Source organism: Saccopteryx bilineata, chromosome X, assembly GCF_036850765.1.
Source record: "Saccopteryx bilineata isolate mSacBil1 chromosome X, mSacBil1_pri_phased_curated, whole genome shotgun sequence".
Classification (NCBI taxonomy): Eukaryota; Metazoa; Chordata; class Mammalia; order Chiroptera; family Emballonuridae; genus Saccopteryx; species Saccopteryx bilineata.
In genome coordinates, this window is record NC_089502.1 from 142,443,553 (window position 1) to 142,466,355 (window position 22,803).

The following is a 22,803-nucleotide window of genomic DNA, read 5'->3' on the forward strand; positions in this document are numbered from 1 at the left end:
ATGTGTTTTTTTTCCTCTCAAATACAAAGCTGGATTAGGGCCCATTAACAGAGACAGTATTATTATTGTTATTATTTTGCTCATACTTTTGCCAGAGAAGTTCCTCTTTATGTCTAGTTCAAAACGCTTGTGTCTGTGAAACCCCAACAATACAATTGTATAACAATGAAGAGAGAAACCAGTTAATTGCAGTCCCATTTATTTGCAGTTTCTATACACACTTTCTAGGTAATCAAACTTTTCTAGTACATTTTTGAGAGGGGTTCACAATGAAACTGTCACTATTTTTACCAAAAATAAATACAAGATTTAAAGTGTTGCACAGCTCTAAAATATACAACGGCTTGAATTGAATGTAAATGTTGAAAACATCTTACAAAAGAAACCATTTTTGCACCAATTTAAAAAGTTCATATTTACAAATAGTACAAAAATACAAAATGGATGCAAGTCTATAAATCATTGTCTTTTGGGAAGGCATGAACTGGTTCTAGTACCAGAAGAGTTACACTGTAACATTCCTCATAGTCTTGAATCTTTGTCCTGATCTCATTATCTAAGTCAGCTACCAAATGTACTCACTCACTGACCTTTGGCAAAAGCAAACAGTGTGTTTTGTTTGCTATAACTAGTCCACGTCCTTTACTTAGCCAAAACATTTTTTAAAAAATCCAAAAGGAAAAAAATTTTCCGCACACAACATAGATATGTTGTATAAACACAAAAGAACAAAAAATTAGCATCAGTGCAAACAACAGAAGAAAAGTTTGATTTTTTTGCAATACCTAATGTGTGTACCCTGCTTCAAGATGGCCGTGATGTTGAAGACAGTCCTCTAAATCTTAGTCTTACATGCTGTGTAATAAAACCATGTAGAATATTCCAGAAAACCATGTAGAATATTCCAGATTACTAAAGAATTCCTTGCTTTTTAAATTCAGTTTGTTACTTAATACTCTTTTCCACAGTGAATTAAAATCCATCTTTTTTTTTTTTTTTTTTTTTTTTTTTTTTTATTTTTCTGAAGCTAGAATCCGGGAGAGACAGTCAGACAGACTCCCGCATGCACCCGACCGGGATCCACCTGGCACGCCCACCAGGGGGCGATGCTCTGCCCCTCCGGGGCATTGCTCTGTTGCGACCAGAGCCACTCTAGCGCCTGGGGCAGAGGCCAAGGAGCCATCCCCAGCGCCTGGGCCATCTTTGCTCCAATGGAGCCTTGGCTGCGGGAGGGGAAGAGAGAGACAGAGAGGAAGGAGAGGGGGAAGGGTGGAGAAGCAAATGGGCGCTTCTCCTGTGTGCCCTGGCCGGGAATCGAACCTGAGACTTCTGCACGCCAGGCCAACACTCTACCACTGAACCAACTGGCCAGGGCCTGTTTTTTTGTGTGTTTTTTTTTAATCTATAAAATAGAGAGACTCTGCTATAGACTTTTAGAGTAACAAAATATGTAAAACTATATTATAAGGGTTAGTTCTGTGATCATTACATACAGAAGGTATCTTATTGCCTCACAATTCAAGTCAATATGTATTTTAAAATATGCATGGTATCATTACTTAACTTAATGTCAATAATAAAAAGGTGGCATTTATTAAAGCCAATTCAAGATTTAGAATCAGCCTGACCGGGCAGTGGTGCAGTGGATAGAGCATTGGACTGGGATGCGGAAGACCCAGGTTAGAGACCCCGAGGTCACCAGCTTGAGTGAGGCCTCATCTGGTTTGAGCAAAAGGTCACCAGCTTGAGCCCAAGGTCACTGGCTCGAGCAAGGGGTTACTCAGTCTGCTGAAGGCCCACGGTCACGGCACATATAAGAAGGCAATTAATGAACAATTAAGGTGTTGCAGTGTGCAACAAAAAACTAATGATTGATGCTTCTCATCTCTCCATTCCTATCTGTCTGTCCCTGTCTATCCCTCTCTCTGACTCTCTCTCTCTCTCTCTCTCTGTAAAAAATAAAAAATAAAAGATTTAGAATCACTTTTAAAGCCCACATACCTTTCTTTACAATGAAAAATCCCCTATAAAATGGGGCCAACTTGGACTTGGGGAACATGTTAAGGACACTACTCATTCATGGATTCTTGCTGTATTGGCCAAGAGTTTGCTTAAAGGCTGTTAATCACTGTAAAAAAAATAGAGGACTGGATGAAGAAGATGGGGCACATATACACCATGGTATATTATTCAGCTAGGAGAAATGGTGACATCGGATCACTTATAGCAGAATGGTGGAGTCTTGGTAGCATTGTGTGGGGTGAAATAAGCAAATCAGAAAAAAACAGGAACTGCAGGATTCCATACATTGGTGGGACATAAAAGCGAGACTAAGAGGCATGAACAGGAGTGTGGTGGCTATGGGGGGTGGGGGGAGGGAAGGAGGGAGAGGGGGAGGGGGAGGGGTACAGAGAGAACTGGATGGAGGGTGGCGGAGGACGATCTCTCTTCGGGTGATGGGTATGCAACAGAACTAAATAACAAGATAACCTGGAAATGTTTTCTTTGAATGTATGTACCCTGATTTATTGATGTCACCACATTAAAATAAAATTTTATTTATAAAAAACAAAAAAAACACACTCTATCTGAAAAAAAAACAAAGATTGAACTTAATAAAAATACTGCTCACAAAGAAAAAAATAAAAAAATAAAAAATAAATAAATAAATGGGGACCTAGATATTAAACAATAACAACTATTTCACAAAGTAAAAAAAAAAAATCCCCTATAAAAAGTTATACTGCAAATGAACTGCTTTTATGAAAATTACAAAAGATCTGCTATTGTGGTTGGAAATGACTGTTTCTTATGACATTTGTCTAAAACCTTTATTTTTAAATTTTGCCTACTGTACTTTTCAAAGCATGAGAAAAAGATTCATGTTTCCATGTGGTGTCAAACCATGCTGGTTTTCTTAGCCAATGGGTTCCAATGAGAAATAATGGTCCATTTTTTAAAACCCCAAATCTTTTTCTCTTAATAAAAGTATAACACTTTGTAAATGTTCATATGTACCCTTTACCTGGTAGTTTATCAATCCCAGCACAAGAGCATGCATATGCACACACGTGAGCACACACACACACACACACACATTCTCCTACTCTACCCCACCACCCCCACCATCCATTTACATACAAGGATGACAAGAAATTGAAAAACACAATTTGATAGTGAAAACAAATAGTAGAAGCCAGACTTGTTTTTTCTTTCCACAAAAACAAACAAAAATCCCAACAGCAATCAGATTTTCTAATTCTCAATCTGTAACATCTTAGAAAGTGTTTCTTTTCAAAGACAGCATCTTCTCAGACCAGGCTTTCTTCTTCATCTTGCATGAATTAAATCAAAACCACACCCCCTTTCACACAACCTGCTTTCCCAAACGCCCTGCATAAGCTAACGCCGGCTGCATATCAATTGCTTGGTGACTCTGGTATGTACTAGCTTTCTGACTGCAGTCTCTTCTCTTAAAGGCCATATCCCTCCTTAGTTCTTGTCACTTCCTACCTTCTGCCATTCAAAACATAGTCTAAGCACATAACTGCTTATATTTCTGACATATTTCAGACATTAGCATCAGTTCATGTTAAAATCAGAAGTGTAAAATTTACTTGCAGATTTCAACTTGTAACTACATTTTTTCAGTTTTAAGACAAGAAAATTCAAGTAATTTCAAGTAATTCAGCTTCTTTCCCTGCCTTCATTTGATCAGAGACTTGCCCTCACATTTCCTTTCCCACCCTGCCCCCCTCCCATTTTGCCATCAAGCAGATAGAGTAAAATCAGACAAAAACTCAATTGTATTGAATATGTAGCCTTGTGAACCAGAGCTGTTCCCATTCCCAGCTTAACAGCGAATATAAATAATGCACATACACACACCTGCTTCCCAACTACATTGTTGACTGTCATTTCTGTTCATCTTTAGGTAGCACGAGTTTCATCAGCACAGAGAGAATCTCACTGAAAAGTCATTGCAGGTATTTACGAATAAATCAACAGCTCTGTGGCATGCTTGTGTTTTATTTTTGTCAGTTAAAGAACCTGGAGCTAACTGCCAGACTGTTTAAGGAGTTTAAAGATTATAGTCATTAGATTTTGACTATTTATGTCCCAGTAGCCTAATACAAAACATAACCATTCTCTTTAAAGCAATCCATTGAAAACTTAAAGTTTAAAGGACACTGTCAAATACTGTTGTTCAGGGCTTTGCTTTGAGAATGATGATTTATTTCTCTTACTGATTAAAAAAAATCAAACGCATGCTTTTCATTCTGTCCAAATTACCACATGGCAAATCATAGCCATGTGAGTATTACTATTAGCTTTTTTGGTGCTGCAATTTCCTACAAAAATGGTTGGAACTGAATTCTTTTTTTTTTTTTTTTTTTTTTTTTTTTTGTATTTTTCTGAAACTGGAAACAGAGTGAGACAGTCAGACTCCCACATGCACCCGACCAGGATCCACCGCACGCCCACCAGGGGGCGACGCTCTGCCCACCAGGGGGCGACGCTCTGCTCCTCCTGGGCATCGCTATGTTGCCAGAGCCACTCTAGCGCCTGGGGCAGAGGCCAAGGAGCCATCCCCAGCGCCTGGGCCATCTTTGCTCCAATGGAGCCTTAGCTGTGGGAGGGGAAGAGAGAGACAGAGAGGAAGGAGAGGGGGAGGGGTGGAGAAGCAGATGGGCGCCTCTCCTGTGTGCCCTGGCCGGGAATCGAACCTGGGACCTTCTGCACGCCAGGCCGATGCTCTACCACTGAACCAACCGGCCAGGGCCTGAATTCATTATTTTAAATTAATCATATCTCAGTATATGACCTCAAGATTTCCTTTACTTCACCAGTTTACAATTCACATGAGGTTTATCACTCAGAAATCATATTGGTGGACATTTAAATATGCTATTTGATATGAAAATGGTATTCACAGAATACAGTTATACACTTTTCCTGTTGTGTTCTATAAACAGTTGGTGTGTGGTAGATAATTGGCTTATGTCCATTCATCATTGATAAATCTATTTACACATTTTTATCAAAAATATGGTATTTATATTTATATGTGTGTAGTTCTTCTAAATTTCACTTTAGTTCACGTTAATGTAAAAAATTGCCAAACCTCCAGAGTAATTTTATCTTCTAAAGAATTATGACAGTAAGGGTTTTGTTTCCGAACAGGCAGCTCTAGGAAAACTTTTTTCTAGGTTTCATGAAAAGCAGACATTTTGAGTTCTATATTATCAAAAGAAATGACACTGGATGAATCAAAATAAGCTAAAGGAAAGTATGAAAGACATTGTAGCTACTTAAAAACATGGAAAATAATCAAGAAAGTCCAAACCACCTTCTGTTTCCCCAGCAAATATTTAGGAATTCATTGGTAGTAAGTGATGGTACCCTGCAATGTGCTTTTCCCTAGTCTTCTGTTCCCCGTCCTCATATGACTAAAGGTTTTGCCTCTTGACATCCAGCCTGGCACAGGCCATCTAAGTTGAGCTCTGGGAGGATCGGTCATCATGCGGGCTCCCATCGGAATTTTCCGTCTCGCCCTCAGAGATGGCCTGCATGGGTGCATTGTACAGCCTGCAGCGGACACTGTAGCGGCTGCTGCTGGCTGCAGGGGGGGGCCCAGGAACGTCCAACCCTTGCTGATGCTGAGGTAGCAAAGTTCTTTGAGGAAAAGCCTTCTGCATTAACTCGTGGGGAGCAGGGCGAGAGTGGGGACAATGCTTCAGTTCCAGGTACCCCCTGGTGTGCCTCATGGGTGCTTTGCGGGGACTCAGCTGTGAGCTCTCCAGGAGGTTTAGGCAGGATGGGACTCTTCAGGATCTCAGTAGCAGATATGCATTAACTGGAATCTGAACAACTTCCTTTCTTGAGAAGTAGCAGCTTAAACTCTTCGTTAGATGTGTTGGACTTTTTAGCATTTCGGTAGATGAGGCCAGGAGACCTCTGGCTGTTTGGGGTGGTCACATTGCTGTTGGGTGAAGTAACAGAACCAGTGCTGTTACTACTGCTACTGCCAAGGGAAGCTTTTGATTTGCTTCGAACAGACATATCCCCAGAATCTTTTCTTCCAAGTACTTTCCTCTTGGACCTTTTAAGAAAAGGAAGAATCTCAGTCCAGTTACATTTAAATTTTTTTTCATTGATTTTGGGGGGAGGAGAGAATAGAGAGATAGAAGGGTATCAGCTCACCATTCCATTAGTTGTTGCATTTAGTTGTGCATTCATTGTTTGCTTCTCGTATGAGCCCTGACCTGGGATGGAACCCACAACCTTGGCGCACCAGGATGATGCTTTATTTACTTAGCCTCTTGGCCAGGTCCAGATACAATTTTATGAAACAGAAAGTGTTAAGTCACATTCATACATTTTATTTTAAGTGAGAGGAGAGAAGGTGATGAGACAGACTTCTGTATGCACAAGTTCCTGGCCAGGAACCACCCAGCAACCCCTGTCTGGCCGATGCTTGAATCAACTGAGTTATTCTTAGTAACTGAGGCTGACACTTGGACCAACTGAGCTATCCTCAGTGCCCAGGGTGACCCTTTAACCAGTAGAGCCACTGGCTGCAACAGGGGAAGAGGGAGAGGAAAAGGAGAGGGAAGGGAAGAGAAGCAGATGGTTGCATCTCTTGTGTGCCCTGACTGGGAACTGAAACTGGGACATCCATATGCCAGGCTGACACTCTATCCACTGAGCCAGCCAGCCAAGACCAAACATCTCTTTAAAGACTATTTTGGTACACTCTATCTGATTGAATACTAACTATTAGGACTGTGGAGATAAGGAGTAAAATACAGTCCTTACTCTTTTAACACACACAGCCTGAGAGAAATTGTCTCATACCCATTAGACATAAATTAGGTTCTGGAAATGACCATCAAGTTTAACCTTCTGTGTGCCTCAGTGTAGAAAGATAAGTCTAGTAATCTGGCACCAGAACTGCTGTAACAGCAAATATTTCTCATCACAAAGAACCATGTTACATGACTTTTGATTTTTAAATCACCAACAGTGTCACTCTGTGGACAAAATATGATATACTTAAGAACCTATTTCTTTTTTTATTTTTATTAAACTTCTATATTCCTGATTAACAAAGCTTTTTTTTAAATTAATAGTACATAAGTTAATTATTGCTAGCAAAAAAATAATCACAAAACTTCTTCAATTCTAGGTATTTCAATTTTTTTGAAAGAGAGAGAGACAGGCAGGCAGGGAGAGAGATAAAAAGTATCAGCTTGCAGTTATGGCAGTTTTTTAGTTGTTCAGTGATGGCTTCTCATTCGTGCCTTGACCGCAGGCCTCCAGCTGAGCCAGTGACCTTGGGATCCAAGCCAGCGATCTTGGGGCTCAAGTCAGTGACCATGGGGTCATGTCTATGATCTCACACTCAAGCCGACAAGCCAGATGAACCCGCGCTTAAGCCAGTGACCTCGGGGTTTGGAACCTGGGCTCCCAGGGTCCCAGGTCTACCCACTGTGTTACTCCCTGGTCAGACTACATAATTTCTTTTTTAACCAAGGCTTTTATTTTCTTTTTCCACCCAGGAGCACTTTTTTTTATTTAATTTTTTAATTCCAGTTTACATTCAATATTGTTTGATATTAGTTTCAGGTGCATACCACAGTGGTTAGACAATGATATACTTTTACAAGGTGGCCCCTTGATACTTCCAGAACCCACCTGGCAGCATACATACTTATTACAATACTCTTGACTATATTCCCTAGGCTGCACTTTGCATTCCCATGACAACTTTGTAACTACCAATCTATATTTCTCAATCCCTTACCTTTTTTTCTTGATAAATTAATCCCTAAATTACCTTAAATATTTTTGGAATGTTTTAAATGAGAGCATAATAAATAACTATTTAATATCATTTAATAACTCTTTATTCAAAGAATAAATTAAGAACTGTAAGGATAATTTTAAAATAAACATACTTTGAAGCTATGCATGTCTGTTTCAAAGATATAATCAAAATAATATGGAACTGCTATAGATGATTATTTATAAAAATATACAAACTTACCCTTGCATATACTGCCTTATGCTTTTCCAAGTACTTTCAAATAATTATGTCAGAAAAATATCTCTTTGTAGGTGGTTAACATTAGCTCCAAGTGTGAAAAACATTAAGACGGAAGAAGTTAAAGAAAATCGTCTATACCACTTAGGTGGCAGGAATATCCACATCTTTACGTAAGTCATGTGTTTTCTGTTAAGTCAAATTACATATAGCTTAAAAATGTGTGTTTTTATGCCACTTCAGAGGTCAAGAAACACAGAATGGGACAGAATGTAAAAGACCACAAACACTTTGAAAAACTGGCAGATTCTCATAAAGTTATAATCACATCAACCCTGTAACCTAGCAATTCAAGTCCTGAGCATTTACCGAAAAGGAGTGTCAGGATCTGGTCACAAAGGAACTTGTACATGAATGTTCACACAGCTTTAGAGATCACTGTCAAACTCATGAACTGTACGCTTACGATCTCTGCATTTCACTGTGAAATGAAATTCAATTTAGAAAAGAAATACCGCTCGAGAAAAAGACAAGAACAGATTTTTTTTTTTAATCTGAAATACAAACCACATTGTCTTCACTGGAGCAGCTAGACATCTTGGTGCAACAGGAGCAACTCCACTTCTCTGAGGTGGGCCTAAGTGTTTGAAACTCACTGGAGGGCTTACTTGTGACAGTGCCTGGTCACCTAGGACTGGTAATCTATGCCTGAAAAGAACACATACAAGTTACTCTAACAGCTGCATTAATAAACTTAGGATTCACGTTCTCACAATGCCAACTCAAACTGAACTGGAGTACAGGGTGAATTTTAGAAATTTTCCATATTGGGATACCACTACAAACCCAGCAGATTAGCAAAAATTTAATTTTCAGTCTTTTAAAAGAATGTCAGTTTTACATTAATTAAAAGGTGTTAAAAATACTGATAATATCAGGTCTTATTAATAATGTAGAACATAGGAACTGTCATACACTGCTGGTGGGAGTATAAATTGGTACAAAGGCTTTAGAAACCAGGTTGGCATTATCTAATAAAGTGGAAGGTAAACATAGCTGACGGCCCACAGCTCTTCTATGTATATGCCCTGGAAAAACTTGTGCACTGACATTGTAAACAAGAAACATTTCAGGATGTTCATGGCAACATGATTTGTAATAACCCATAATACTAAAACCACAAGTCCATCTTTAATAAAATGGAAATATATATTGTGGCATATTAATTCAATTGAATGAATCCTCTATAGCAATGGTAATACACAGCTACATACACTGTGATATGGATGAAATCTCAAAAACATAATGTTAAGCAAAAGAAGAAAGAATAAGAGTGACAGAGAAAGAGAACCTAAACAATCTGGTTTCATTCAAACAGTACTCAAATCCAGGATGCACACCTAGGAGTAGAACAAAAACAACATAATGTGAAAATCAAGGACTTGATTATCAGGAGTTAGGAGTGATCTCTGGGGAGGAGGTTGAGGGTCATGGTCAAGGCAGTTGCATGTAAGTTTCTGTTTTATTGACATACCCACTCAATATGTTTTAGTTTTTAACTTAAAATCAAAAGTATATATGTTTGATATACACTTTTGTATGTAGTTTATATTTCATAATTGTTAAAAACTAAATATGGGAAAACAAAAAAGCAGTAACAGCAGAACGTCTGTTATCCACCATTTGGGAATACACATAGTTTATATTTTAGTGAATTTTCTCCTTGTTCTTTTTCTTTTTTCTTGGGTATAAATACCTTTTTTGTTTGGTATGCTTTTATAAAATTGGGCTTATACCCCAAAAGCCTATAAAATTTAGATCAAAACTATTTTTTCCCTTTATTAATAATTTGCCTTGATCTTATTAAAATTATTTGAAAGACCAATGTCCTCTAGTGGTAAAGGCAGGACACTGCGTGGGAGGTTGTCTGGGCAATTGGCAAGGTACTGGAGAAGGCAGTTTACTGTGCTCTTCTAAGAAGCTTAGAATACTTAATGTCTTTTAGAATGAGTACGAACAACCAAACACACCATGTGTATGTATTTGGGTTAAACGGGACTTTGTGGACAGACCTAGTCATTGACCCAACAAAATATGCTGAAACCTGGTACATTTGGAGAACAGTAAAAATTCATTGAGGGTGGAACATTGGATATGTAGAAAGTAGCAGAAAAATAGTCTGAAGTGGTAGCTGGGGCCAGATTGTAAAGGGTTTTTCAATGTCAATAATTTCTGTACATAACAGGTAGCAAGAAAGAGGTTGATTTTTTTTTTCCTTTTTAAAGAAAGTTAAGTTTGACCTGTGGTGGCACAGTGGATAAAGCGTTGACTTAGAAAGCTTAGGTCACCAGTTCGAATTCCTGGGCTTGCCCAATCTAGGCACATACAGGAAGCAACTACTACAAGTAAGTGCTTTCTACTTCTCCCCCTCTCTTTCTCATTCTCTCTCTCTTTTTTCTTTTTCTCTCCCCTCTCTCTCCAAAAATCAATAAATAAAATATAAAAATTAAAAAGTTAAATATACATTTTTAAATTTTAGTATAACCTTAGATCTTACATAAAAGTTGCCATGATAGTCCAGAGAGATCCCATATACCCCACACCCAGTTTTCCCAATGTTAACACTTTACATCAGTGCAGTATATTTGTCACAACTACAGTGTGTCCGTAAAGTCATGGTGCACTTTTGACCGGTCACAGGAAAGCAACAAAAGACGATAGAAATGTGAAATCTGCACCAAATAAAAGGAAAACTCTCCCAGTTTCATACCTATTCAGTGCAGTTCAATGTGGGCTCACGCACAGATTTTTTAGGGCTCATTAGGTAGTTATCCTGTATAGCCTCTACAGACTCATCACTGACTGATGGCCTACCAGAACAGGGTTTCTCCACCAAACTGCCGGTTTCCTTCAACTGATTATCCCACCCAGTCATGTTATTCCTATGTGGTGGCGTTTTGTTATAAACGCGCCAATATTCACGTTGCACTTTGGTCACGGATTTGAATTTAGCGAGCCACAGAACACATGAACTTTCCTCTGTACGTCCACATCTCAACTGGCATGGCCGTGGGCTGCTCCACTGTATACATGGTGTTATGTCATCATCTGCGCATGCGCACATGCTGCCACATCATCCTACAGAAACTGAGAGGCTTTTCCTTTTATTTGGTGCAGATTTCACATTTCTATCGTCTTTTGTTGCTTTCCTGTGACAGGTCAAATGTGCACCATGACTTTACGAACACACTGTATTAAACCAATAGTGGTACATTAATGCTATTAACTAAAGCCCATAGTTTATTCAGATTTACTTAATTTTTACCCGATGTCTTTCCTCTGTTTCATAATCCCACCTAGGATGCTGTATCATATTTAGTCATCACATTTCCTTCAACCTCTCTTGGCTGTAACAGCTTCTCAGACTTCTTGTTTTTTTAACCTTCACAGTTTTGAGGAGGACTGGTCAGGGATTTTGTAGAATGTCCTTGTGTTAGAATTTGTTTGTGTTTTTTCTCATGATTAGACAGGGGTTATACGTTTTTGTGGAGAAAACCACAGAGGCGAAGTGCCATTTTTATCACATCATATTAAGGGGACATGCTATCAACATAACTTATTGGTGATGTTGACCTTGATCCCTGCTGAGATAGTCTTTGCCAGTTATTTCCTTTATCCCGATCCTCCACAACACTTTTTGGAAAGAAGTCACTAAATGCAACCCACTCCTGAGGGTGTGTGTGTGTGTGAGTGTGTGTGTGTGTGTGTGTGTGTGTGTGTAAGCTCCACCTCCTTGAGGGTAGAGTAGCTACATAAACTGATTGGAATTCTGGAGTACACATAGTTGAAGAAGAAAAGAGGAACAAGGAGAGAAATTTTGGGAACACTAATTATGTGAGACAATATGTGCCAAGATCCAAATCAATAGGTGAATAATTTTGGAACATTCATACACTTGCCTGCACCAACATAAGAAATAGCTAATAATCAAGAACATTTTGGTACTGCTTTCTCTCTATGCAATTTAAAAAACTTTTTCATGTAGATAGTTCAAAGAAACATAGATCATCCAGAAATGTACAAGCATGCCAGTGTATTTGTATGTATTTTAGAGCAGTGGTCCCCAATCCCTGGGCCGTGGATCGGTACCGGTCTGTGGGCCATTTGGTACCGGTCTGCAGAGAAAGAATAAATAACTTATATTATTTCTGTTTTATTTATATTTAAGTCTGAACAATGTTTTATTTTTAAAAAATGACCAGATTCCCTCTGTTACATCTGTCTAAGACTCACTCTTGAAGCTTGTCTCGGTCATGTGATACATTTATCCATCCCACCCTAAAGGCCGGTCCATGAAAATATTTTCTGACATTAAACCAGTCCATGGCCCAAAAAAGGTTGGGGACCACTGTTTTAGAGTACCAGAAAAAATATATTTTTCAGATTAAAACAAATACTATTGTTTAGAGCAGGAATTAAAGAAAATACAAAATTGGAATATTAAGAGTAGACTTTGTTTTTTAAACTATTCTTTTAATAAATTTTAAATTGTACAATATTTAAAACACTGAAGAATGATGAATTAGAATTGGTAAGAATGGTCATTTTTATTCTTTGTTTGTTCAAAGAAACATTTTCACAGTTTTGTATTAAGATATTATTTGTTTTGAATGTTTCTGTGGTTTTACTCTACTAAACCTCTGGAGAATAGAGAATATTATAGACAAAGTGCCATGTCATGGGGGGAGGGATTGGACTAGTTGTCAGAAAACCTAGAATCCATTTCTGATTCTCTTACTAACTGGGCAATATTATGGCACTTGGCATTTCTTGGTGTCTATTTCTTCATTGATAAAAATGAAAAAAGTAGTGAATCTACCTGCCTGTCAAAAGATAGTTGAAAGTCTGAAAAGAAACAGATAGATGAAACTACTTAAGAAAATGTAAAATATTGTGAAAAACAAGACTATTATTATTGAAAAATTCTGAGAGCATATTAAAGAAAAGAATAAAAACTGGATTATCAAGAAGAGAAAAATAAGAAAATTACAACTTTTAATATTTCTTAATTCATTCAATATATTGAGCATAACTATCATGGAATATCGTTTGGCGGTAAGAAACTCAGAGTTTTGAAAGGAAGGTAAGGTAAGCAAGTAAACTGATACATACAGAGGTAAGAACAGTCTTCTATGAGAAAAGGGACTGACTGTGCCTGAGAAAATCAAAGCAGGCTTTTTGGAGAAGGTGGCATTTGAACTGGATCTTGATAGATGAATTGAAGTTTGCAGGTGAAAAAAATTCAGGCATGAGACTGTCAAAAAACTAAATTCAACTGAATAAATTTGAAGATGTAATTAGCTTTATTGAGTGGTTCATAAACTGAGCAATATCCCATCCAGCAACTACAAGGGTGCTCTGGGGTTGTGCAAAACGCAAGGTTTTTCTAGGAAGAAGGGTGGGGCAAGGGTGCTATTAGAAAAAAATATGTATTATTTTTTGGCCAGGACATCTTTTTGTTGTTGGAGAGGGGGGAAATAGCAAGGATTTTATCATGAGATTGCCTCTTTTTCCTTTGAGAGATAGAGAGAACTCACACAACAGATTTCTTTACTGGTCTTGGTCATAAAATTCCAGACCAAGAAGGGAGGTATTCTGGGCAATTGGCATGGTACTGAAGAAGGCAGTTTACTGTGCTCTTTCAAGAAGCTTAGAATACCTAATGTCTTTTAGAATGAGTACAAATGACCAAACACATCATGTGTATGTATTTGGGTTAAACAGGACTTTGTGGGCAGACCTAGTCATTGACCCAACAAAACATGCTGAAACCTGGTGTATTAATATTACATTTCTTGTAAAGATCAAAATTACAGTCAGTTCAGGTATTAAGTCTACTTACTGGTTGTGGATAGAGGGTCAGACTGGGATAGAGGACCCAGGTTTGTGACCCCGAGGTCGCCAGCTTGAGCATAGGCTCATCTGGTTTGAGCAAGGCTCACCAGCTTGATCGCAGGGTCACTGGCTTGATCATGGGATCATAGACATGACCCCATGGCTTGAGTTCAAAGATTGCTGGCTTGAGCAAGGAGTCTCTCACTCTGCTGTAGCCCCCCAGTCAAAGCACATATGAGAAAGCAATCAATGAACAACTAAGAGGTCACAACAGACTAATTCAGACGGTGGACTGTTCCACAAGACAACTTACCTGTTTTCTTCCAATAGCCAATGGCATGAAACAAAAAGTGAGAAGGAAGACTGCTGTAAAGTAAAAGATATTTAACAGACCTCATAAACACAATGTATAGACCTTGTTTAGATCCTGATTCAAACAAACCAACTTTAAAAAAAAAAAAAACGTTTTTGAGACTGTTGGGGAATTTGAATATGGATTGCGTATTAGATGATATTAATGAATTATTATTAATTTTATTAGATGTGATAATGATATTGTGACTGTGAGAAATTGCTCTGTTTATTAAATATGCAAACTAAAGGTTTTAGAAGTAAACTGTCATGTCTGGAATTTTTTAGAAATATTTCAGTTTTAAAAACAAAGAGTGAAGAAAGAGATAGATGAATCAAACATGGTAAATGTTATGTAGGTAATGGGTATATGGTGGTTTTTATACTTATTTTCTATACTTTTGAGTGTGTTGAAATTTTTAGTTTAAAAAGATTTTTTTAATATGAAGAAAAAGGCATGTCATTCTGTCAATCCCCAATGAAGAATTCCTCCAAGGTTTCCCATTGTTCTTAAGATAAAGACAGAAGTCCTTACTATGGATTATAAGGTCCTCCATAGGATGACCCCTTCCTCTTCTTCAGGGCCATCTCACACCACAAATCTTGCCTTTTAGAAACTAAGAATTCAGTTGGAGAAACAAGGGGGAAACATTTGGCATCACAAAGTCAATTAGATTTTGCAAGACTACCTATAGGAGTTGGTTATATTCTCTGTGGTTCTACACCATTCATTTCAGAAGCTGCCGCTGATCATAAGTATGCCTGTTACTAAGAGTCCAGTGGTTAGACCACTCCAGTATGGCCAAGCGAGAGGTGTATCAAAGCTCACAATTCTACTTATATGATTTGAAAAATTAAAATTATTTTATAGAAAAATTCTACAAAGGGATGTATTGAAGATCTCTCTTTGACAGGTATCTTGGATCCCTTTCCTTGCCATCTGTCACTGTCCTAATTGAGGCCATCATTGCCTTACCCTCGGCCTATTGCAGCAGCAGTCTCCTAGTGGTTTCCCAACCTCCAGTTTACTCCCCAGTGATCCTTTTTTTTTTTTTGTATTTTTCTGAAGCTGGAAACGGGGAGGCAGTCAGACAGACTCCCGCATGTGCGCGACTGGGATCCACCCAGCATGCCCACCAGAGGCGATGCTTTGCCCATTTGGGGCATTGCTCTGTTGCAACCAGAGCCATTCTAGCACCTGAGGCAGAGGCCACAGAGCCATCCTCAACGCCCGAGCCAACTTTACTCCAATGGATCCCTGGCTGCGGGAGGGGAAGAGAGAGACAGTGAGGAAGGAGAGGGGGAGGGGTGGAGAAGCTGATGGGCGCTTCTCCTGTGTGCCCTGGCCGGGAATCGAACCTGGGACTCCTGCACGCCAGGCCGACGCTTTACCATTGAGCCATCCGACCAGGGCCCCCAGTGGTTCATTTTTTATATGGCAGCCAGAATGAGTTCCTACAAAGCAAACGTAATCATGTCACTGCTTAAATGACTACCTGTTGCTCCTTAGAGAAATCCTGAATTTCATAACAGGCTTGGAACAATCTTCAAGTCTTCCTTCTCTCTCTCCAAGCTCATCTCTCCCCATTCCTCCCTCCCCCTTTTTCCCACCCTTCATCTCAGAGACTCTAGACACACTGAACTTCTTTTAGTTCCTCAAAGAAGCTCTATCCCTCATTTCTGAGCCTTTGAACATGTTTTTCACACTGCCTGGATGGCTCTTCCTATCACTTTACCTCATCCTTCAGTTGAGTTACTCCTGACTCATCCTTCAGTTGTCAACTAAAATGTTGCTTTCTCTAGTTGTCCTTATTGTATTTTCAAAGTGTCCTCTATTTAGCATGTACTGCATCAGGTTGTTGTTTCTCACTTAACTACTGTAAGCTTTTCAAACACAGGGTCAGACTTGCTTCAGGTGGATTCTCAACATCTGGTACAATGCCTGGGGAGTGAAACTTGATAAGCATCTATCGAATGAATGACTAAATGCTCCACAAAAACAGCCTCCTAGGTCTGGCCAGGTGGTGGCACAGTGGATAGAGGGTCAGACTGCGATGCTAGAGGACCCAGGTTCAAGACCCTGAGGTTGCCGGCTTGAGCATGGGCTCATCTGGTTTGAGCAAGGCTCATCAGCTTGATTGCAGGGTCACTGGCTTGAGCATGGGATCATAGACATGACCCCATGGCTTGAGCTCAAAAGTTGCTGGCTTAAGCAAGGAGTCTCTTGCTCTGCTGTAGCCCCCCAGTCAAAGCACATATGAGAGAGCAGCCCAAGATGGCCGACCTGGAGGATCAGATGTCGGATGAGGAGAAGATGGATTCTGGATCGCCTGTAACTCCAAGAAGGTTGCTGAGGGCCAGTCAAAAGCGGTGATTCCCACTGGTCTTCACCTGTTTCTGGCCTGTGAGTTCCAGGACTGGTACATCCAGTGACCAAATACAGATCATCAGCTCAAGACCTAACAACCATAGTTAGAGTGGTATCTTAAGGAAAGGCTCCTCATACCTGACCCAGCTAAGGCAAAGAAAACATTGTCACAGACAAGTAGTCCACAGTGGATTACAAATAGCTGAAGCCATCCCAGGAAGATTTAGAAATTACACAACTGAAAGCTGGAGTCAGACAACACCAACCCTATACTCAACTACACAAACAACATATCCGAAGGAGCAGTCTATATTGAAACAAAATGGGAAGACAGGGAAGTGCAATTCAAAAGAATCAACTAGAGGGATTCCCAGAAAAAGAATTGAATGAAATGGAAATAACTAAAATGCTGGATGCATAGTTTAGAATAATGATTGTGAGGATGCTCAAGGATATTAGAGCAACCATAGATAGACAACATGAGCACCTAAACAATGAGATATCTGGCATCAAAAAGGACATTGAGATCATAAAAAAGGATCAGACAGAAATGATAACCACAATATCAGAAATGAAGACTACACTACAAGGAATGAAAAGCAGGTGGGATGAAAAAGAGGATTGAATCAGCAATTTAGAGGACAAGATAAGCAAAGGCACAGAAGCAGAACAGCAAAAGAAAAAAGAGGATCAAAATGTCTGAGAAAACTTGAAGAGAGTCTGTTACAATAGGAAGAGAAACAACATATGCATCATAGGGGTTCCTGAAGGAGAAGAGAAAGAACAAGGAATAGAGAACCTGAATGAAGAAATCATAGCTGAAAATGTCCTGGAATTGATGCAGGAAAAAGTCACACAAGTTCAAGAAGCACAGAGAATCCCATTAAAAAGGAACCCAAATAAACCTAAATGAAGACACATCATAATTAAAAAACCAAAGCTAAGAAATAAAGAAAGAATACTAAAAGCTGCAAGAGAAAAGCAGTCAATCACCTACAAAGGAGACCCCAAAAGGATGACATCCGACTTCTCAACAAAAACACTTGAGGCAAGAAGGGAATGGCAAGAGATATTCAAATTAATGCAGAACAGTTTCCTACAACCAAGACTTATTTATCCATCAAGGCTATCATTTAAAATAGAAGGAGAAATAAAAAGCTTCCCATACAAAAAAAAAAAAAAAACCCTCAAGGAATTTATTACAACCAAACCAATGATGTAAGAAGTGTTAACGGTCCTGTTGTAAACAGAACAAGGGTAAAGAGGAATGTAGATTTAAGATTTTAGAAATGCATCCAAATTGAAAAAGAAGAAGTAAAGCTATCATTATTTGCTGATGATATGATATTGTACATAGAAAACCCTAAAGTCTCAGTAAAATAACTAGTGGACCTAATAAGTGAATTCAGCAAGGTGGCAGGATATAAAATTAATATTCAAAAACCAGTGGCATTTTTATACACCAACAATGAACTGTCCAAAAGAGAAATTAAGAAAACAATCCCCTTTACTACTGCAACAACAACAAAGAAAGTACCCAGCTGTAAATTTATCCAAGGAGGTTAAAGACTTGTACTCAGAAAATTATAAAACATTGATAAGAGAAATCAAGGAACTTAATCAAATCAAAAATGGGCAAAAGAAATGAATAGACACTTCAAAGAGGACATTTAAATGGCCAATAGGCAAAAGAAAAAATGTTCAACATTACTAATTATTAGAGAAATATAAATTAAAACCACAATGAGATATCACCTCACACTAGTCAGAATGACACATTAACAAAACAAAACATAATAAATGCTGGCGAGGATGTGGAGTAAAGGGAACCCTCCTGCACTGCTGGTGGGAATGCAGACTGGTGCAACCACTGTGGAAAATGGTATGGAGATTCCTCAAAAAATTAAAAATGGAACTGCCTTTTGACCCAGCCATCCCACTTTTAGGAATATATCCCAAGGACACCAAATCACTGGTTCAAAATAAGAAATGTATCCCCAGCCCTGGCAGGTTGGCTCAGCAGAAGAGCTTCGGCCTAGCGTGCAGAGGATCTGGGTTCAATTCCTGGCCAGGGCACACAGGAGAAGCACCCATTTGCTTCTCCACCCCTCCGCCGCACTTTCCTCTCTGTCTCTCTCTTCCCCCTCCCCCAGCCAGGGCTCCATTGGAGCAAAGATGGCCCGGGTGCTGGGAACGGCTCCTTGGCCTCTGCCTCAGGTGCTAGAGTGGCTCTGGTCGCAACATGGCAATGCCCAGGATGGGCAGAGCATCGCCCCCTGGTGGGCAGAGCATCACCCCATGGTGGGCGTGCCGGGTGGATCCCAGTCGGGCGCATGCGGGAGTCTGTCTGACTGTCTCTCCCTGTTTCCAGCTTCAGAAAAAATGAAGAAAAAAAACATCCCCATGTTTATGGCAGCATTGTTTACAATAATGAAGATCGGGATACAGCCCAAGTGTCCTTCAGTGGACGAGTGGATTAAAAAGTTGTACTACATATACACATGGAGTACTATGGGGCCATGAAAAAGAAGAAAATACCTTTTGCAACAACAGGGATGGACCTGGAAACTATTATGTTAAGTGACATAAACCAGACAAGAAGTAAAAATATTATATGACTTCACTCATATGAGGAATCCAATGAACAATGTGAACTAAGGAACAGAATAGAGGCAGAGGAGGGATCAAAGGGACCAGTGGGCAAGCAGACAGAGGGAAAGGGGATCAGAGGATGAGATCAGAGAAGGGAAAGAGCTTGGTGAAATTGCATATACATAACAGCATTACAGAGAGCAGAAGAGCAAATCCTAGAGGAAAGCGGGGAGGGTTTTGGGGGAGGGGGCAAGAAGGATGTTGAGGGGAATTTGGGGGTGCAGGAGGATGTATTCAGTGGGACAATTGAATCTATGTAAATGCAATAAATTTAAATCAATAAAAAAATAAGAAATCAAAAAAAAAAAAGCACATATGAGAAAGCAATCAGTGAACAACTAAGGTGCCACAACAAAAAATCAAGGCTTCTCATCTCTTTCCCTTCCTGTCTGCCTGTCCCTCTCTCTGTCTCTGTAACAACAACAACAACAACAAAGCCTCTTACATAGCTTATATGATGCCACTTCTTCCCCTCTAGTACTTGCTTGACTTCTCTTTCTAAAGCAACACTGTCACAGTGGTAAAAACATTTAATTGTTCCCCATTTCTTTCAGAAACAAGTGCAATAGTATTCAAGGACCTCCATATTTTTTCCTATGCTATCTATCCAACTTTGTATTTTGAGGAAGACGGAAGACATATTTTTTCTCTAGAAATGATGTATAGTTGTTTGTTTGTTTGTTTATTTGTTTGTTTTGCAAGAAGAGAATTAAATCTCCCAGTGTTCCCCACCAGCTTTCACTTGCACGGAGAACAAGTGGCAAGTTGAGCATAGAGCCCCGGGTCCTCCAGCTATCCTAGAGCAGGCAAGAGTGGCTGAAGTGGGGAGAGAGAAAGGCCTTGGCCACTTTTTCCTGGGGGACCAGACAGCATAGTGCAGTGAAGATGAAAGTAAAGAGCAGGGGCTGCTGCTGTAATGATTGGATACATAACTAAAATCTAGTTTCCATGGCTATAATGGCCTCTTGACACCCATCAGGTTACCAGATCCCAGATCCTGTGCACACAAAACCCGACATCTTCAGGATTTCACTTGCCAGTAGTAACACTGAAGCAGCAGGGAAATGGCTTCCACCTCACTTCCAACTGGGGAATGTAGTTTTGGCCCCTGTGGTACAGCATACATACGAGGAGGTTAAATGCATGCCAAGTGCCAATCAGCCATACCAGCCAAACTGGTGCATGAGGAACAAATGGCAGAAGTGAAAGCTTACTGTGGCAGTAGCAGCAGGAAATTGCAATGATTTTGAACCTTCTTTGTACTCATAAAAACCACATTCTGACCTGTGATGGCACAATGGATAAAGTCTCAACCTGGAATTGCTGAGGTTGCCAGTTCGAAACCCTAGGCTTGCCTGGTCAAGACACATGTGAGAGTTAATGTTTCCTATTCTCCCCGCTTCCCTTTCTCATTCTCTCACTCTCTCCCTCCCCTTTCTAAAGTGTATAAATTTAAATTTTTTTTAATTTTTTAAATAAAAAATAAATAAAATTTTTAAAAAAGAAATAAAAACACCACTCAGGTCTATGACAGTATCCTGATTGTCACAGGATGGTGGTTATTTCTATCACTCAAAAAGACCCAGTTTACTAACTCATAAAAATAAGATGATTAGGCTAGACTTCTGTTACTTTAGAAACAAACAATGATTACATTGAATTAAGAACAGCATATTCTTTTAAAGAACCAGAGGGATATTTTTATCTAAAGCAAAGCAAGTATTCATGCCTTCAAGAATATATAGCATCTGTAGTCAGATTAATAATGCATTGTTCAAGATGCCAGTTTTTGCTAACAGACAAAACACTTTGCCATCAGCATACTGATTTAGTGCTTATGTTTAGCATATCAGGTGTTTACATGTTTCATGTAAATGGTTGCCTCTAAAGGGAATGAATACAGCCTCTCTACTCAATAGTCTTGTCTACACAATTAACTTGTTTTACAGACTTTTAATTATAGAAATTTCAATGATACACTTCAGCTCAACCACAAAGTCACTATTACTGGTATAGTCATTAAGGAAGTTTAATTGTGATTATTAGTTGTGGTAGCAGCTACAGTGGTCATTGGAGAAAATATTATTAAATCACTGTAACCAACAACCTGCTTCCATGTGCTGCCTCCGAGTTTTCTAGTGAGTAATGGTTACATAATAAATCTGTGTTCCACCTCTTGGGCGGGGAGTGTGGCATCAGTGGTCTTCAGTGACTGTGACATCTTAGGACAAGCGGTGCAGGCCACCAGCCATGAAAACTGAGTACATCTAGTACATGGCTAGGAGGCAAAAGATAAACAACAGTTAGAAATGTAGCAATATTTCCACTGAACTCTACATACCCAGATCAAGGAAGCCCTACCCTAGAGACTTAGCCAAGAATGAGGTCAGCTAACCACACCCCTCCCGCCCTTGTAAACGCTACTTGCTTGCTTAGCCTAGATAGCCACCCTATAAAAAGGAGCCATTTTAGATGCTCGGGCTTCAGTGTTCCCTTGCATGGGTTGCCTGCAGTCCCTGTGCAGGTTTGCAATAAAACTTATAAAATTGACTTTGGGTTTGCTGTGGTCTGTCTCCTGCGATGTAACACATGGAGGCCCCAGCGAGACAGGCCGTGTAAGACCCCTCCTCATGGAGTGGGCTGCAGCAGACGTTGGTAGCTGGCCAGCCTCTGGCAGTTGCCATTTGGAAACTGAATTTGGCTGATTTGAAACCTTTGGAGTCTCAAGACTGTTTAGTAAGGAAGCTTCCTCTTTGAATATTTGGAAACAGAGCTCTGGTTAGAGAAAAGGGTGTAGTGGAGCAGGCGGGACGCCACCTGATTTCTCCCCACCTGGTTAGTCAGGGAACGCAGGACGCTGCCTTCTCCCTTTTGGTTTTGGTTTAGAAGTTTTGTTTGTTTCGTGTGCATATTTGGTTTGTTTGTCTGCTTCGCCCGTTGCTTCCTCACAGGATTCCTTTGCGAGTCAAGGGCCATGGGTCAGGGGCAGTCTACTGCCCTAACGCCTCTTCAGTGCTTGCTCGATAACTTTTCTGATTTCTCTCGCAGGGCACGAGACTATGGGACTCCTGTTGATTCCGCCACGTTGCGGTTTGTGAACTAGAATAGCCTTTAGTTTAGGGTGGCCCTCGGAGGGCACTTTCAATTTACCCACACTCTTTGCTGTCAGGGCAAATGTCTATCGGGTCCACACACCATGATCCTGACCACTCCCACTACTGCCAAGGTAGAAGGCATACCTGCCTGGGTCCACCGCAGCCAGCTGAAGCTTGCAGTCCCAGCAGAGACACCCTTGTAGACAACGGAGACTGACCCCGCCAACCCTTATAAGCTGACCCTGAGAAGGACAGCATGCCCTGCTTCAGCCACAAACCAGAAGTTAACTGGTCCACACATGGCTAATACCTAGAGAAACTCACTAAGGACCTCCTTTTAATTAGACTTTGGGGAGGGAGGGGAACTAAGGTCAAAGGAAAGCTAGAAGTCTTAA

The 22,803-nt window shown here is 39.9% G+C and overlaps 2 protein-coding genes across 4 annotated transcripts in view; one reads left to right on the top strand and one right to left on the bottom strand.

Annotated features, from left to right (window-relative positions):
- Window positions 1-22,803, top strand: part of LOC136316759 (eukaryotic translation initiation factor 1A, Y-chromosomal-like) — a 135,083-nt gene that overhangs the window by 97,961 nt on the left and 14,319 nt on the right. The gene's annotated exons all lie outside the window — the stretch shown is intronic.
- The window catches only part of LOC136316758 (F-box-like/WD repeat-containing protein TBL1X), a 237,639-nt gene continuing 223,460 nt past the window's right edge, over window positions 8,625-22,803 (bottom strand). For all 3 annotated transcript variants that reach the window (XM_066248904.1, XM_066248905.1, XM_066248903.1), the window contains one exon: window positions 8,625-8,755. In XM_066248904.1, coding sequence (XP_066105001.1) covers window positions 8,736-8,755 — 20 coding nt within the window. In that variant the 3' untranslated portion in view covers window positions 8,625-8,735. The remainder of the gene's footprint in view (window positions 8,756-22,803) is intronic.